Source organism: Juglans regia, chromosome 10 (assembly GCF_001411555.2).
Source record: "Juglans regia cultivar Chandler chromosome 10, Walnut 2.0, whole genome shotgun sequence".
Taxonomy (NCBI): domain Eukaryota; kingdom Viridiplantae; phylum Streptophyta; class Magnoliopsida; order Fagales; family Juglandaceae; genus Juglans; species Juglans regia.
In genome coordinates this window covers 34,920,973-34,939,551 of record NC_049910.1, presented here as the reverse complement: position 1 = coordinate 34,939,551, position 18,579 = coordinate 34,920,973, and the positions used below count along the sequence as shown (strand labels likewise).

At 35.0% G+C, this 18,579-nt stretch overlaps 2 protein-coding genes across 5 annotated transcripts; one reads left to right on the top strand and one right to left on the bottom strand.

Moving 5' to 3' along the window:
* Positions 1-3,416: 3,416 nt before the first annotated feature.
* LOC108981721 lies at positions 3,417-3,851 on the bottom strand. Its single transcript, XM_018952971.2, has one exon. The coding sequence runs from the start codon at positions 3,849-3,851 to the stop codon at positions 3,417-3,419; it is 435 nt and encodes a 144-aa protein (XP_018808516.2).
* A 1,124-nt stretch (positions 3,852-4,975) lies between these two features.
* Positions 4,976-18,561, top strand: LOC108981914 (protein HESO1-like). Of its 4 annotated transcripts, none has more exons than XM_018953174.2 (10): positions 4,976-5,217; positions 5,446-5,509; positions 6,804-6,992; positions 10,787-10,963; positions 11,219-11,403; positions 12,666-12,761; positions 14,513-14,558; positions 16,601-16,707; positions 16,853-16,954; positions 17,769-18,561. In XM_018953174.2, exons 3-10 carry the CDS (start codon positions 6,866-6,868, stop codon positions 18,357-18,359), a joined length of 1,431 nt encoding a protein of 476 aa, XP_018808719.2. In that variant the 5' UTR covers positions 4,976-5,217; positions 5,446-5,509; positions 6,804-6,865; the 3' UTR covers positions 18,360-18,561. The 4 variants fall into 4 exon arrangements, with proteins under 4 accessions (XP_018808719.2, XP_018808712.2, XP_018808727.2 ...); XM_018953167.2 differs by having other exon boundaries at positions 5,008-5,217; positions 5,446-5,497; XM_018953182.2 differs by lacking the exon at positions 6,804-6,992 and having other exon boundaries at positions 5,008-5,217; positions 5,446-5,497.
* Positions 18,562-18,579: the final 18 nt, after the last annotated feature.

The following is an 18,579-nucleotide window of genomic DNA, read 5'->3' as shown; positions in this document are numbered from 1 at the left end:
AAGTTAGCTGGATTTCAGTACTACGTATATGATGATGATGATCAGGACTTAATTTGTTGATCATCATCAAATTACAATATGTTGCGTTTTCTGTACTTTTAATAATCTAGGAACTGTCAGCTTGTAATGACAAAAAGGGAAATGAAGAAGTTGAAGAATTTCACCCATATGTATAACATTGTCATACTGTTCTTTTTTGGCTGCAGATTGAATGAAATTGTGTTTATGAATATCTCCTCATATATATATATATATATTATGATTCCCCATATAATATTTATGATCTGCTTAATTATTCTTTTTGATCTATTCTTTCGAGTACGAGGAGATCAGGAATTAGTTTTTAATTTAATTTAATTTAATTAATTATTTTCAGCGGTGGATCGAGGGCAGTCTTGCAAGTAATTATATATGGCTTGTATTCATCACTACTTGACAGATATGTGATACTATAATGATAGAAAGTGTTGCACGAGTGTGAGCCAGCAAACGGCAAATTAATTAAAGAGAAAGTGTGGTCTGCTGTGGCCATTATAAGTTTTTTTTTCAAGATGGAAACTCCTACTTTTCCCAACATCCAGCACTAGTCCTATATATATTGTTTTGTTTTTCCTTTTGAATTCCTCAAGACATTTGCTACTTTTTTCTTCTCCTATATATAGAACTATCATCATATAGTAATTCTATACATACACGCAAACTCATCATCACGTTAATAATCATTCTTTCAGTACAATTTTATTCGAAAAAAGAACTAATAATTAATCATGTATTGTATTGCAAAGTCTAGTACTCTCATTTCACTATGTAGTCTATGCTGATGTGGCATTTGTTAAGATTTAAATAAGAGTAATGTTACATACAGTCGTGGAGTGTACAAGAGCGTTGGATATATAGTACAATATCACATGATCAAAACAATGAAATAAAATTGACAAGAGCGTTGGATATATAGTATTTTTTTTAAACTAATTATATGAGGATGCAGGAATGAATAGCATTTTCTAATATATAATTTATTATATAACTAAATATTTTATTTGCAATTTAATACTTCCATGATACTTCTCCTTTGAAATGTATACGAGTACTACTTGTTATCCAATATTAGAATATATATATATATATATACATATATATATATATATATATATATAGAGAGAGAGAGAGAGAGAGAGAGAGAGAGAGAGAGAGAGAGAGAGAGAGAGAGAGAGAGAGAGAGTGGTAATATTGACTGAAAATAACAATATTTCTACATATAATTTTTAAACAAATTGAGTGAAATTGCAAATCATAACGGCTTGAATTTCTACTCAGACAACTTCTAGTACTCATCAAGCAACTTTTCTTTGCTTAATTGGGAAACATTTTCCGACATGAAACATGACCAAAAATCCTAGGTTGTAACGAACTTTTTCCTTAGCTATATATATAGTTAATAAAGAATATATATATATATATATATATATATGGTCTTGGAAACTCCTAATTATCGTACGTGCATATATCAGAGAATTATTAAAGACCTATTACATGATATGTTTGCAAGAAATCACTATTGATCATGACCATAAATAATATTGATCATACTATTATACGTGTTTAAATTTAGGAATTGTTACAATTTGGTATACATCTCATGCATGTATTATTTCTCAACTTGAGAAATGCGCTAATTGTATTTAATAAAAAACTTACCTCTCCACATATTAGTTATTGATATGTTAAAAATTATAAAATTTTGAATATTAATTTAAAATTTTGAATTTAAAAAAAACTGATAAAATATTGAGTCTTCACATTTTTTGTAAATAAAAATGTAAATACATATAACACTACTACTCTTCTCTGCTTAAGATCCAAACGTCAATACTCACATGCATGACTCCTGCTCCAAAGCTAGACGTTGCTATATATAATTAATTAAGCTGGCTCGATGATCTGCCGTAGTACTGCACGTCCAATGGGGGGGACATATATGCGTTCATATTGGAGGAGTACTCACCTTCCATGACCAATTAGTATACTCATCCATCATCCCTTTAATTAGAAAGTCATGAAACCCCACCCCTTTTTTAGAGCTACAAAAGAAATTATCATCATCCCTTGAAGTTAAGATAATTTCTTTTGTGGACATTTCTGCTTGTTGTATATATGGATAGAAGAAATCAAGATAAATCTTGGATATTACAAGAAAATTATTTATTTATGACTAATTATTTCTTACAAAAATGATTATTTCATACTAAAATGAGTCTGTTTTCGTTGTAAATAGTCATTATTATCATAAATAATCCGTCACAAATGCTTATTTTTCTTATATTGGGAGAACTTTTCTTTGTTTATTCCTGATGATTAGCAAATGCATGCATCATGTTTTGTGTCTGATTGTACTTGTGTCTCGAGATCAATGAATATTTGCCTAAGGTGAAGCTTGATTTGGGACTTCAGAAGGATCTAGTATTGGTTGTAGATAGCAATATCAGAACAGACTCGGCTATAGAAAATAGCACATGATTTTTCTTTGCTTAATGAATGGCCGAGTCATGATCAGACTCTGATATGAGATGTGTTGAGTTTACCTACAAATCTTATACAAGAAAGTTTATATACTAATGTGATTTAATATAATATATTAAACTATTTTACAATAAATAAAGTTTTAAAATTTGATAAATCACATTAAATTACGCGTTAGCGTGTAAGTTTCTTTACGTAAGATTTGTGTGTAAACCAAACAATACTTATATACTTATTTATAAATATATCTTTCAATTGCCTATTTTGCCTCATTTTAGTATATAATTAACTTGCTGCCACCACCAAAAGACACTCAATTTAACGAAGAAGGAAATGGACAACTTCGAAGAACGATCAAACTTACATTTCCTCCACCAACATTTCCATAGTTAATAGATGGTGGGCCTAGAAAGGGCAAGCAGTGCAAGTCATCAGATAAGAAAGATGCTTCCCTAGATCTCTATAGGCCCTTTCCATCCACATGAGGTTCTTTCTCCCTTTGGTTCAAGGTCCATACATTTATAATATGAACAAATTATTAAAATTGTTATTTAATTTCCAAAGTTGATACTTAGTTTATAATTTACTTCTCATTAAAGTTTTTTTTTTTTTTAAACATCAATAAGTCCTTCTTATTCATTCATAATCAAAAGGTGCAAAATTACATCTGTTTACAATCTATCACCCAAATGCAATTGCTCTAAATTATTACATAGCATTTCTCTATTGATTATACCAGCAATCTCAATAGGTCCCTCTTTAATCCAGAAACATTCACCTTCCATTCTCAAAGCCCTCTTAGTAAGCTCATGAGCCACACTATTGCCTTCTCTATAAATGAACTTCACAGACCAATCTTGTCTATGAGACAGTCTGCTCCTCATTTCATCAAGAAACTACCCCATCGATGCACATATAACTCCCTTCCTTGTTACCCCTTTTATTACTCTTTCAGCATCTCCTTCGAACACCACATTTCCACCATTTAATTTCACAACTAGATCCATAGCTCTCCATAAGACAGTAGTTTCAGCCAGACTCGAAATTCCACTAAACATCTTTGATGCACAAAATGATAATAGTAACTCTCCCTTATAAGTCTTTGCTACTATGCCCATCCCAACTCTGTTATTTGTTTTATCGATGGCAGCATCGAAATTCACCTTTGTTACACCCTCATCTGGTGGCTTCCACTCTGTATCTTTTCTTCTTTGGCTATTTAATCCCTTGTTCTGGTTCTCCTCAACTCTAGCTTCTTGATAACTGTTAAGACTTGATATAGCAGCAGTTATTACTTTACTTGGACTAACAAACTTGTCCTCAAATACCATTCTATTCCTTCTAAACCACATTTCTTTAAAAATTATGGCAACCTCTTCGTCTCATTAAAGTTGAAAGATTAATATGGAAGAAAAATAAATGATATAATTTTATAACAGAAATAAATTGTAAAAGTAGTAATTGTGTGGGGATTATGCGACACATGCATTTAATTTTAATTGATAATGCAAGGAATTTTGGATAATGATAGACTTATTATCCTCTTACTATTATTTTACTATTCTATAGTATATTTGAAATTTTTATTATTTTTATTATTTTCTTTTAAGTATTTTTTTAATATCTTTAATCATTAAAAAAAATAAAAAATATACAAATTTATTAATAGTCATTTTCTTAACAATTAAGTAATAAATAAATAAATTAAAAATTAAAAATTAAAAAAAAATAATAGCAAATAGATGGTAGGAAGTAGTAAATCTATTATTATCCTTTCATTTTATTGATAACACATGAAATTTTGAGTCCATACATATGGACTAATATGGAGTCACGTTAGCCCTAAAAGTGGCTCCAAAAGATTACTATAATATATGCCAAAGTTTTTTTTTACTATATATATATATGTATATATACATATATATATATATATATATATATAAGTGTTATTTTGATCTATGCCAAAGTTGTTTTTTTTTTTTTTTTTTCTAACCTGCTTTGTGTCCCTTTTTATTTATGATAATCGTGTCAAAATAGATCCGTAGTTCCGAGTTAGGCCACGTTTCTCTCATAAAAAATATACGCAAGAAAAACTTCTTTAACGACGAGTGAGGTTGTTGCAAAAGTTTTGGCTAAGCACTTTTGGCGGCGGAAACTTTCAGTCAAGGGCTCGTCGTTACTAACATACTACCATTCAAAATATGATCCCTTACTTTGAGGCTTTGGTTTGGATTATTATTTTTTAATATTAATATTATTTTAAAAATTAAAAAAATTGAATTATTTATTATATTTTATATAAAAATTTAAAAAAATTATAACAATTTTTTTAAAATACTCAATTATTATTTATTATTTTATTCTTAATTTTTACATATTTATTATTATTATTATTATTATTTAATATTTTATTATTACTATTAACAATTATTCATGATACTGATCAACACTTCTCAGTTCTCCCTACCCAAATGAGATATGACGAGTGCAAAGTTCAAACTGCCTAAAAGTCCTCGTTCGCTAAGGATAAAAACGTCAATCGACTCTGTGAACGTTCCTCCGTACTTATCCGAATTCGAGCAGGAAGACGGGGAGACTGGATTACCTTGGAACTGTTGAAGAACCACCCCGCTCTCTCTATCTCCTGCGCGCGGCCTTTTTACCTGAGTGAAGACGCAGGCTTCGATTATTCGCCAGGTGGATTTGTATTTTGTTTTAGTCCTTGTCCCTTTTGTTCCTGGGATCCATATATATGCTTTAGGTTCTGATTTCAACCTCAATTCTGCATTTACTTTTTGTTTCTCTAACATTTTCAAGGGCTTTATCTCGGCAAGTATGATAATTTGCCCCTCCTATTAAATGTATTACAATATACTTGTATTTGAAATTTGACTTTTTTGTCGTTTCATATTTTGAAAATTTCAGGGACTATTTGGATTTTTATAGGCTCATAAGCCCATGGCACTAAGTGGGAAAGGTCAGTGATATGGTGCGCTTTTTCTAATGTCCTTATCTTTGATTTAAGGTTCAATTGCTTTACAACTCAGTTAGCCTTTGATGAGATCTGCAGCCCCAGGGGATAGTTTATTTTGTTAACTGATAAAGATGATAGAAGTTTTAACATAACAATAATGTTTGTTTTGTTTATCCTAAACGAGAAACAATATGTTCCTGGTGGGTTTTTCTCATTAGTGTCGTTGGAATGGTGGAATCCGTGTCTGAAGTGGTTCTATAAATTATGAAAATCTTAGGAGAGCATTTGACAAATACTTAGGAATTTATATCAATACTTCATGGAGACAATAGGGAAATACTTGTCTCTCAGCGGAAGCACCTAGGAAATTCAGGGACTTGCTTAGGGAATTATTTGGGAAATTTTTAGTGCGATGGGAAATCAAAATTGTTCTTGGTTTCTTCAGCAAGATTCTTGGAAATCGAATCTCTTGTAAGAAATACTCCCAAATCTTTTCCATTGAGAGATCATGTAATTTTTTTTTTATAAGTAAATTTTTATTAATAGAGATCTAGGCAATGCCCAAGGACACAGGATGTATACAAGCGAAAATACCTAGTTAAGAAGAAGGGGAAGAAATAGATACGAAAAAATTACGTTCATGTAAATTCCTCACTGAGTTTCTTAGTTCTTCTCTGCTGTCTGTGTAAAATTTATTAAATTATTGCATCCATATCTTGTAGATTAGAGATTTCCCCTTCAGTTTCATATTGGCAATGCTGTCAATGAGCGTAAAGTTTCCTACTAGTTTATCAAATTGTCATTCTGCAGTTCTCATGCCGTGATTGTCATACTGCAGTGGCTAGTTTACTTTGCATAGATGTTTTATAATGGTTTTGAAATATAGATGCCTATACGTATGACTGATCATGCTTGAGGATGAGTGAATTTAAAATGTTTATGTTAGCTTACCGAACTTCTCATATTCTTTTCTAATCTTTTCTTATACTTATCAAAAAATAAATCTTTAATAATGACTTGTAAAAAGAAGTAGATTTACATTATTTGAAACCTTTATGTTAGTTTGGTTATAAATATTTAAAAATGAATTAAAGTAATAAATCTTAACAATGAGGACATCTTGATTTGTTTTGGGGTAGGGGTTAGCTGGATGGCAACTAGCAAGAATGAATTATAATCATAGTTTTGCCTACAAACTGTCTTCCCCCCAGCTGCATGTTCCTGAATTTTTTTTTATCTCATTAGCGTCTCTTATACCTCTTCATGACAGTTGTTCAATGTCTCTTCTAATGCGTTTTCTTTTATCCAGTCTTGCAAAAGAAAGCAAAGAAGCTTGAGTTACGTGGATTGCAGAAGAATAAAATTAATCCTATGCATTTATCTGACCTTGATGAGCTACTTAATGATATTTTTGTTTCCTGTCTCCCAAAACCAATTGATTATGACCACCGGAGAGATTTGGTTCGTATCTTCAATGCAATAGCAAAGGAAATATATGGTATTCATTCTGAACTTCTGCAAACGCCAAAGTTACTCCAGTGCACTCATGGAAATAGTATATGAAGCTTTTTAAATGCGCCTGCCTACTAATGAATATCTTTTTTAGTCATTATATAACAGTTATGCTTTATGCGTGGCTTCGTCATATTTTCCAAAAAAGAATTAGGTCCTTGAACAGTTAGAGGCAGATAATCTTGTCATTTTGGGTTTTTTTTTTTTAAATTTATTTATTTATTTATTATTATTATTTTATTATCCTTTATTGCCCAGTAAACATCTATGGCTTAGTTGGACAATCAGTATAACAAAACGTGGTAATCGACCTGACTACGGTATCAGTAACTGGGTATCAAATTTGACCATAACGTGCCATGGGTTGGTTGGAATTGTACATGTGTATATACATGAGGTTCATGCCTTTTCTTTCAGAATAAGAAATTATTTTGGCTAGACATAACTAGTTAAAAGGCTTTTGAATTTTCTATTCGACTTTTTTTTAAGGTTTTACAACGTTGGAAAGTATTGCATCATTCTTGTATTATCCAATAAAAAAGTATTGCATAGTAGTGTTTCTTTGCATGGCTTCTTTCACGCATGAATTTCTCAATTTGATAACTGTTTTTTGTGACATTGAATGTAGAAACTTATGGAGGGAAAATACTTCACACTTTTTATTCATTGATGTACAACAACATATATACTATATACAATTGACGATTATACCCTCACAAGTTACACTTATTACAACCATGTCCTTTAACACTTTCCCTCAAGCTGGGGCATATATCATATAAACCTAGCTTGAAACAAATAAGTTTTAACTGACTCCAACACAAGGACTTAGTAAACATAACTTGTGAGGGTATGGAAGCCGGAGGCTGCAAGCGACACGAGTAAGCCTGTAAAAGAACTGGGGGAGACATTGAGGAGGGTTGGGTAAGGTTGGATGAGTGTGAAGGAGAAAATGTAAGAGTAGGTAATAGTAGATGATCACACTCAACACTCGAAGCTGTGTACGAGAAATAGGGTATGGACTCAAAGAAGGTAACATCAACACTTGGAAGTAGGGTCTAAGAACAAGACTATAACAACGATATCCTTTTTGAGTCCAAGAATAACCAACAAAAACACGGTAGAACGTGGATCAAGTTTATCAAAACCTGGGCCAAGGTTATGAACATAGCAAACGCACCCAAAGGTTTTTGGAGGAAGGGTAAATGGTGGAGATGAAGGAAACAAGATGGAGAAGGGAGAGAAACCATCGAGAACTGATGAAGGCATATGATTAATAAGTTGACAAGTAGTAAGAACACCATCACTCCAAAATTGTTTAGAAACATGCATGTGCAGTAAAAGTACATCTAACAAATGACGAGTTTTGCGTTCAGCCATCCCATTCTGTTGGGGTGTATAAGAACATGAAATTTGATCAAAAATTCCTTTTTTACTTAAGTAGCAAAGTCACTAGATTGATATTCTCTAACATTATCAGAACGCAAAACTTGAACCTTTTTGTTAAATTAAGTTTTAATTTCTTTCCCAAACACTTTGAATATGAAAAGAAATTCAGATATTGCCTTCATCAGAAACACCCAAGTCACACAAGAGTAGTCATCAATAAATGTGACAAAAATTGAAACTTGTTTGATTCAATGTTGATTGGTCTCCATATATCAAAGTGAACCAATTCAAAAGGACTTCATGCTCGTTTAACAACTCGAGGTACAAAAGATACAATGATGTTTACTAATTTAACATGCTTCACAAGGAAAGGGAGACACATTTCCTAGATTCTTAAACTAAAGCTTCAAAAGGGAAAGAGGGTGACCAAAGCGACAGTGCCATTTTTAAGCAGATGATGAGGAGGATGTAAGGGCTCAGGTGGGTGACTGTTTAACATCAAGATAATACAGACCACCAGCTTCAGGCCCCGTACCAATCTTGTTTCCCGTCTTGAGATCCTGAAAGACACATGAGGAGGGATAAAAGGTCAGTGAATATTGAAGACTTTGAGTAATCTTACTAATGAACATCAAACTAAAGGGAAAACTAGGAGCATATAGAACATATGACAATTATATAGAGTCAGTGAGTTTAGTGGATCCAATGCCTGTAACTTTAACAAGAGAACCATTAGTGAGAGTAACACTTTTTGGAGATGTCACAGTATCTAACTTAGATAAGACAAATGACAAATTAGTCAGATGTTCATTAGCTCCTGAATCAATGATCCATGGATTTTGAGTGGATGAGACAAGACATGTGGACACTGTAACTGAGTGGGCAAGAGTAGTTGTGAAAGATGAAACCTGTGTGCGACCCAAAAGCTAATCATACTCATCCTTTGATATACTAATCATATCTTGGCAAATGACTTGATTAGCTGATCCAGATGGTCTACCATGTAGATCCCAACAATAGTCTACCAAGTGGTTAGTGCTACCACAATGGGTGTACTTATGAGATTCTTGACCTTGAGTGCGATTACTTTTGGCATCACATCCCCCACGTGAGCCTCTACCACCCCAGCCTCCACGCCCACCAAGAGCAACATAGGTGGCAACTGCATCATGTAACTGTGACTTAAATTTAGTTGTCGTGGATGTAGGAAAAATATCACAACTGAACTTGGAGACAAAAACTCCATACAAGATATGAGAAAAACCACAATTCAACTTGAAAATCCGAGAAACACAATATTGATTGCAATTCAGAGCCGATATAATGTACTTCTGACCGATACAACCATACGGCCCTATATCGGTCAGAATTACATTGTATCGGATTTGAATTGCACTATTTCGACCTGTATCAGCTAGTATTGGCTCGGAATCGGCATGTATCGGGTTTGAATCAGCCGGTATCTACTTGGAACAGGCCGGTATCGATCTTTATTGGGTATCAGCCGAAATTGACTTCAACCTAAACTCAAAAATGGATTAGGTAAGTGGTCTAGGAATTACCTTATCCTTGTTACGAAACAGGCGTTATTCCAGATTAGGAACAATCTCTTTCTCCAAGTTGGGGTTATCTGCACTTGAAGATGGGATTGGTTATCCCTGCAACCAAACACTACGTCCCTTTGACGTTGCCGGCGACAAGCAGCACTTCAGGCGGCCGTTGACGACGGGGAACTCACCCTTGGTGTCCAAAACCAGAGACGACACTGGAAACTCGCATGAAACTCCTTCAAACACCTACGGGCCGCCGAAGACGAATAGAGAAGCCACTGGGATGCGCGGAGGACGACGACAAACTCGAATCCGGCAGCTGCAAACACTGGTGAGCTTAGATCTGGCGATAAAATTCAGATATGACACCGGAAATCACTCTAACGAGTTTGGACCACAGTGAGCTTGATTTTGGCATGAACCACTATACACCACTTACCACCATCCAACAACCGTGAGCTTTGATACCATGTAGAAACTTATGGAGGGAAAATACTTCACACTTTTTATTCATTGATGTACAACAACACATATATACTATATACAATTGACGATTATACCCTCACAAGTTACACTTATTACAACCATGTCCTCTAACATTGATATTACCTAACCGAGAAGCATCATAGTTCTGCTTTCTTCCCGAGCCTTCCACAAACTGTTGTCCTTTCCGAGCTTCCATTATACGCTGCTTCTTCATTGGACTTGTAAAAAAAATGTCCTCTAACATTGATATTGCAATATGCCAATAAATGCCTCAGTTTCTTGAAAGTTGTATTTTTACTTGCACTAGATCTTTTGAGTTTCATTCATTTAATTATTTTCCTTTTTGTTATTTCAGGCAATGCTGATGAGTCTCCTGTCGTGGAGGCATTTGGCTCTTTCGTAATGGATATATTCTGTGCTGGAAGTGATATAGATTTATCTGTGAATTTCAGCAACACGGCTGTTAAAATTTCTCGACAGAAGAGGATTGAAACCCTCAGAAAGTTTGCAAAAAAGTTTCACACTCTTCAAAGTAATTATTGGCATTTAGTTTTTCTTTCATTTCTTTTATATTGTTATCATATGTTTGAATGCTGTTTCTCTTGCTTGTTTTATACAAACTGGTTATTTAAATTAGTTTTTTTTCCCGATTTAATTGAGATTAAAAAGTTGAAGGCAAGGTAAAAAACTGATCCATACAATAGGCACGCTGGGGAAACCCTAAAGTATTGAATTGGGGTAGCGGTTTTGTTATAACTATCGTCATAGATGCATTTCTTTGTTGTAGGGGGAGGACATGTTGATCGCCTTCAGACAATCACAACGGCAAGGGTGCCAGTTGTCAAAGTCATTGATCGTGGAACTGGAATTGAATGTGATTTATCAGTTGAGAATAGGGATGGTATTGCAAAATCCCAGATTGTCCACATGGTTTCTATGATTGATGAAAGGTTTCGGAAGCTTAGTTTTTTGGTAATTAATGCTTCCGAATGTATGGCCCAATAAGACATTATTCCTTTATGTTGGCTAATGCTATCATACCGCCTTGGACAAATTTCTAGCATTTTAGTTATGATATGTTTAGTTGCCTGCCTGCCACCCCCCTAAAAAAATTTTTGATTAGTAAAAAGAATTTTATGAAAAAACAAGATAGGTGTATCCTTTTATCACAGACTGACTCAAAGCCCAAAGTAACCTTGTGGCCTTAGAAAAGGAAGTTTGATATGCATGACATCTTGTACATGTGATGCATACAGACAATACGAAAAAAAGAAGATTAATTTTAAGATCAAAAGTCACAAAGATCCAATAACGCCTAGAAGGAAAAAGATGAGAACCCCCAAATTGCTTAAATTTAATTAGAAATAGATTTTGGAAATAGTGTCTTTAATCTAAAAATTGGGAGGCTATAAAAATGGCTAACCTTTCATGATTTTCTTGTTTCTTTTTCTATTTCTAGATAGGTGACTCTTGGATGAGCCTTCTGTGTTTTGATGAAGCTTTATTCCTTGTAAAAATAATATGTATGTAGATATAAATTGGGAGGCCAATTCTATTGAGCATTCCCCCTCCACAGAAGACATAATAGAGGAATGGCATTCCAAATAATGCTTTTCCAATGTTCATTGAAACAATTTTTCAGACAAGCCAATAACTCTCTTACTGACTTAGGCACGCCCTAAGAAATACCAAACAAAGAGAATGCTAGTGACTGTGCTCCATGTGCCTATAACTCCTCAGCAACAAAATAATTGAGAATGGTACATGGTCTCCCCACTTGAAATCAAGAACTTCATCATATGGAGTTATTTGAAGTTTGGGAATTTAAAGAAGAAAGCTCTCAGGATTGTTATGGGGGATTAGGGAAAGTCGTGAAAGAGAGATTTAAGTAAACTCATCTAGGGGACTATAGGATTCATTTGTTAGATCATCATGTATACTTACTATGTACTTGGGCTATGCCTATTTCAATATCAATAAATATCTTCGTACTTATATAAAAAAAGGACTCATTTGTTAGATCATGAATCAAGAGTTAATGCCTTTTCCATTTGCATTGGATACAAATGAAGGTTTTTTTGTTTTTTTTTTGAGATCAAAATTGAAGGGTAGAGATGAGGCCATATTCTAGCAAGACATGTTAATCCCTTCAATATAAATAGTTTCCCCAACGTCAAATTTAGTGCTTGTGTACATTGGGATTGATATATTTGTTTTTTCTTCTTTGGTTGCAGGTGAAAGCTTGGGCAAAGGCACATGGCATTAATAGTTCCAAAGATCGAACTCTGAACTCTTTATCCCTAGTATCATTGGTTGCCTTCCATTTGCAGGTATGATCAGCATTTTTATTTTTTCTGTGAAAAGTTAGGTCAAGTTTTTCTTTTTGTTAGGTGTATAATCATTTGGACTAAAACTTAGAATTTTCTCCAACTATGAAGTTCTATTGCATTGATTTGATTGTTGAGAGTAGCTGCAAAAATGCTTGCTCCACGATAGATCCATGTACTAGTATCTCCATTGTGGTATGTGGAATAGGTGATAGGTGGTGGAATGCTGTATGCTGCTTCCTTGGAGTGTGGAAGATTGGGGGCAGAGTTGCATATAACTTATATTCATTGTTTGGTTAGAATTTAAGCCTAAAAAAAACAGATGCTTGTAACCAGTTTTTATAAAGTTATAAAGTATCACTAAAAATGCAAAAGGTGCATCCTAGAAGACAGGTTGTATACAAGGGGTCACCAATATAGATACGAGAAAATCATGAAGAGTTATCCCATGAAATTCTAGAGAGACAGTCCAAAGGAAGAGAATAGTAAAAAGTAAGGTTTTGAGCTCCTCCAGTGTCTGTTCACGATCCTCAAAATTCCTATTGTTACATTCCTTCTAAATACATCATATTAGGCAAATAGAAACCACCTTTCACTGCTGCAATTTGTGGGCTTCCATCTAACCCTCTCCAATAGTAGAAATGGCCCACTATTCTTCTGGCCATGACCCAAGCCAAACCAATTCACCTGAAGAAGTCATTCTATAAAGCACTAGCCATCTCGCAATGTAGTGAAAGATGGTCAACGGACTCCTCGCTTCTCTATTTTTTTTTTTTACACAGACTCCTCACTCCTCTTGCATGTGCAACACCAATCAATTACCACAATGTTTCTTTTCCATACATCCATGGTGAGTATCTTTCCTTGAGAAGCTGTCCATGCAACAATTGCACGCCTCAAAGGGGTCTTTATCTGCCAAACACTGTTCTAGGAGAATGGATTGTTACCACGAGGGATGAGGGTGTTTAGAGTGAACTGCGAACAAACAATTCTTGGAAGACGCCCAAATGAGCTTAGCCTCCTAAATTAATGGAATACAATTGATCAAAGAATGCCGTGAAGGAAAATCACTAGATGTCTTCAAATAATCCTCCATAGAAGTTCTAATGGAGTGTTGATTAATGTTTCTTTTTCCCAAGCTTTGACTTCCATAATTTTCTTGACTTTCTTACTTTTTCAGGTTAGGTGTATCTAATGTATATTCCCTTTGTACTTGGATATTTCCTTTCTTGACCCTTAATGAAATTTCTCTTACTAAACAAAAAATTTATTCTTTTCCTTTTTTATACTACTTGGGATTTTGTGTCCTTTGTAAGAAAAAGAGCAAGCCACTAATAATGCACAGTCGTTTTTGGGGAATGTGAAAGAAAGCTTGAGTTGTCAATGCATTAAATTGTCCATAAAGTTCATGTTCGTTTCTATGGAGACACTTATGGGATGGAGGGGATAATATCATAATGTTTGCACTGTGCAATGTTAGCATAATATTATTGTTGACTGTGTGCCTTTAAACGATGTTAAGTTTTTGGTAGATTATGCATGCTTCAGAAATTGGTGTTTTCTTGTCATCCACACAGTGTTTGGTACAAGTGATCAACCTATTGATACCACTTCTGACCATATATCCATTTTAAGTAATGTGTTTCTGATGGTTGGAAGTGTAAATTATATCTGCTCGTTTCTAAAGATACTGAAAGATTAGTCTGATTGTTGATTTTTTGTTTTAGTTACTAATTTTTTCCCCTTTCTCACAGACTCGAGATCCTCCAATTCTACCTCCCTTTTCCGCTTTATTTAAAGGTGAATGATTCTGTAAACCATATGGTAACAATTCTCTGGTTATTGAACTCCTAAAAAACTTGATTATATTTTCCAAATTTAGGCAGTAATTTTGTTATCTTCAAAGAATTTTTTTTTTTATGTCCAGAATGTAGAGAAGAACATGAATGGAACCAAGGATTGTATGTTTGGTATTAGATGCCATATTAGCCAAAGAAAGTGAATTTATCCCTTGGATATTTCCCTTGATGCATCGACATTGAGATGTGACATTGATACATTGAAATGGTGTATTCACTTGCATTGCTTATGTCGCAATGTTGCTGTTTATACACATGCATGCATCTAACACACAGACTCGAGCATTTTTTGTTTAATTGTTGGATATTCTAAGGTTGTAGTTTTAATGATTTAATCACATATTTGTGGTTTTACATCAAGAAGGTAAAAGGCTCACCACAAAGATTTTAAAAAGATATTATAAGCCCACCTCACTGTGAAGCAATTCATGAGCCTAGTCTTCTGGTTGCAGAGAAAATCGGTTCAAAAACTTAATTTGGGTATGACAATTGGTTGCCAGTAGTGAGCTTTCCTTTCATCTAAATTTTCATGAGTTGGCATTTCATGTCGCTACTGCACCCTGGCTTCCCCAGGGAGAAGATCATCCCATGTGCTTTTTGGGTTGGATGGCATTCCTACAATCTGCCCCTTGGCCCACAATTTAATTTTTAATTTTTTAATTTGCATGAGCCTTAACTTTGAAATGTGGAAAGGGGTCCTTTAAGTGGGTCGGTGTAGGTCTGCTTGTGGCATATTTTCTGCCACACTGATTTGAGGCCCTTTTTGCTGGTTTGGGATCTATTTTTAGTCTCCCTTCTTCTCAATACAATAGTGATGGGCGATTGATCTGGTATAGCACTTCGTAGGCCATGGGCCCAATGGCATGTGTCATGCGTAGTGAGCTAGGAGGAATATAATCTTAGCTGTGATCCTGTTGAGATGAAACATGGGACGCAGGCCCGTTAGGATGTATCTCGGGCCTGAGTCCATTAAGAGGAGATTTAGGCCATGAACCTTTTTGCTTAAGTTTCTGGCCTAGGGCCTTTGTAAGACAAAACATGGGCCATGGTCCACTTGGCTTATGTTGGGCTATGAGCCCATTAGGAGGGAACTCGTGCCATGAGCTGTTATGAGGGAATTTGTGCTATAAGCCCATTCAAGGTGCACTTGTTTATTTATTTCTTATTTTGGTTGCGGTTTGGGCTGGTCTTCCTTTTTGTCAAATGTGCTGTGGCAAGTGTTCCAATGTAGAAATCCAGCCCTCAACATTTACATATACCTTACTCTTTTCATTTATTAAGTACATACTCAACCTATAACTTAACTGAGCCTTAGTCAGAATTGAGTTGGGATCATCCAAGGATCCTCATTAGCCAATTAAGGTTAGCAATGTGCATTTTTTGCAACATTTCTATCTGAAATTGTACTTTCTGTCACTTTCCCTATAACATATATATTTTTTCACAGCCTCTATACATGCCATTTTCGGGGTGCTTCCCATTTTTACTCAAGTTATATCACTTTTCCTCAGATGCCAAATGGCCAAACTATTTGACACAACTTCCCTTTTTTATCTCAAGTGGATTTAACACTCAAAATGCATGCCATTAGCTTTTCTAGGGTGGCTTTTCCATATTTAGATACTTGCAAGGAACTGTTGAAATATGATATTAGGGTTACTTCTTTTCGGAGCTTGTTAGAGTTGCAGTCACTCTGCTGACAGGGAAAGATATTAGTTGCATTTTGTTTTAAGGATAAACTTTGTTATGATTCCAGTTGAGTTCAGATTCCATAGCATGTATCCAAAAATAATCTACATTACTTTCCGCAGTTTCTACTTAGCTCTTAATTTGCGAAAGCTAATTGTTCTTTTTTCGTTTTGCTACTTTCCTTGTTTGCTCATTATCGAACTTATTCTGGTTTTATGATTGCTGCTTGGTAACAATCATGGACCTTCTTGATTTGCTTCATTTTGACATTTGAGCCACCTTGGCATGGTCCAGATGGAACTGATCCTGGAAGTGTGGCAAGAAATGTTCATAATTATTTGGACTATGGAAAAAAGAATATAGAATCCTTGGCAGAGCTTTTCATTACTCTACTTATTAAGGTAATTCTTGTTCTCTACTTTTGTTAGCTTATTAGCGATAAAATAACAGCTCTAATCCTTTTAATCTGGATATTTACTATCCAAGAAAATTGAGGCAACCCATTGTTTGTATAGTACATCTAATTCAAGGTTCTTAATGTTGCAGCTAGAATCAGTTGAGACGCTTTGGAAGGAAGGTCTCTGTGCCAGCTTATATGAAGGATCTTGGACATCTAAATCATGGGATTCTGAGTTGAACTTTATAAGTGTACGCTGCCTATTTTATTTTCTTTTTGACAAAAATTGTGGGTTTTTTTATTTATTTTTTTGATGTTGGGTAACCTCTCCAAGGCAGGGTCCTTCGGACCCACCCTTGTAGAGTAAACTCTGATACTGTGTTTCGCACCCTCGGAAGTTTTCCTATACGGAATTGGTTAAATCATTGGCTTTTCACCAGGGGGTGTTGCACTAAAGGATTGTTTGCACCCATGAGGTGTTGAACCTTGGACCTTGAATGTAGTGATACTCCAAGACCAAGGCCTTCACCACTTGGGCCAACCCCTTGGAGTTACGAAAATTGTGGGTTCTGACTTTTGGTTTTCAGAAAATTCTGTATTAGTTCATATAAAAGCCCACATTAGGGAGTGAGCAATCCATAGCACATCACTAATGAAAACAAATAGCAAACATCTCCAAACCATACAAAGAAAAACTCATTTATAGCTTAAGTATGGTATGCCCTCTCTCTCCACCACCACAAAACATCTCACCTCTTTTGAAACCTCATGCCTGCCAACATACTCCCTAGAAACAACTAGAGCATCTGATTTGGCCAACCAATCTGCAGCATGATTAACTTCTCTATAAACATGCCCGTATGAAGGACAAGGGCCAAGCATCTTTCTAGAATCTGATTCCACACTTCTCTCACTAACCAGTGTGCCTCATCTTTTCCAAGCAACCAGCTTATCACTACTTCTGAATCAGATTCGAATTTTTCATCCAGCAGCTGTAACTTTAGACAAGGGTTCTGACTTCACCTGTAGTGTTTGATCATTGATGTGTTCACATGCTTCTTACAGGTTGAGGATTTCACAGAACAATCCCAAAATGTTGCGAGGGCAGTAGGAAGACAAGAAGTTAAAAAGATCTACGAATGTGTGCAATATTCCCTTGGTTACCTTTTGACCTTTCTAGGTGGCCGGATGCAGCGACCAACATTAAGGGATATTTTGTTTGGTGTCAATGCAGTATCTACATTACCGGATATAAGTACTAGAAATCCTGTGGATGGTGAAAATACAGCTAGTCCTGTTCCGAGTAATCCTCGTCCAATGAAGAAGCAGCGTATAATGGAAGGGCGGAAAGGACAACAGTTTGTGGAAGGCTCGGGAAGAAAGCAGAACTATGATGCTTCTCGGTTAGGTAATAATTTGTACCACAGTGCTGGGACACTTACTTCTGCTCCAACTCAATTTCCAATAGGTATTGAAGGGTCACATGGTCAACCACTAAATCAACCCATTATTTATCCACAAACTTCACCTTGGTTTGGTGCTCCACCACACAGTCAAGATCCAATTTTTCCGAACCAATACCCGGGACAATTTAATTCTTTATCTCTACAAGACTTGATAATTTCTGGCCTTCTACTTGGTTCTTTCTATCCTTAATGTTGGCATGCACTTGACATGGTTGAAATGAGATTGCTCCTTCGAGTATGGCCCGAGATTTGAAACTGGTTCATTTTGCACTGTATGATGTTGTTATCATGTTAGGGTCATTCTTATGTACTGAAAAGTCTCTTTTCTTTTGCAAGTTTCCTCATTATAGTTCCATCGATCAATAAAAAAAAAAAAAAGTTTCCTCATTATAGTTCTTTAGCTTTGAAGG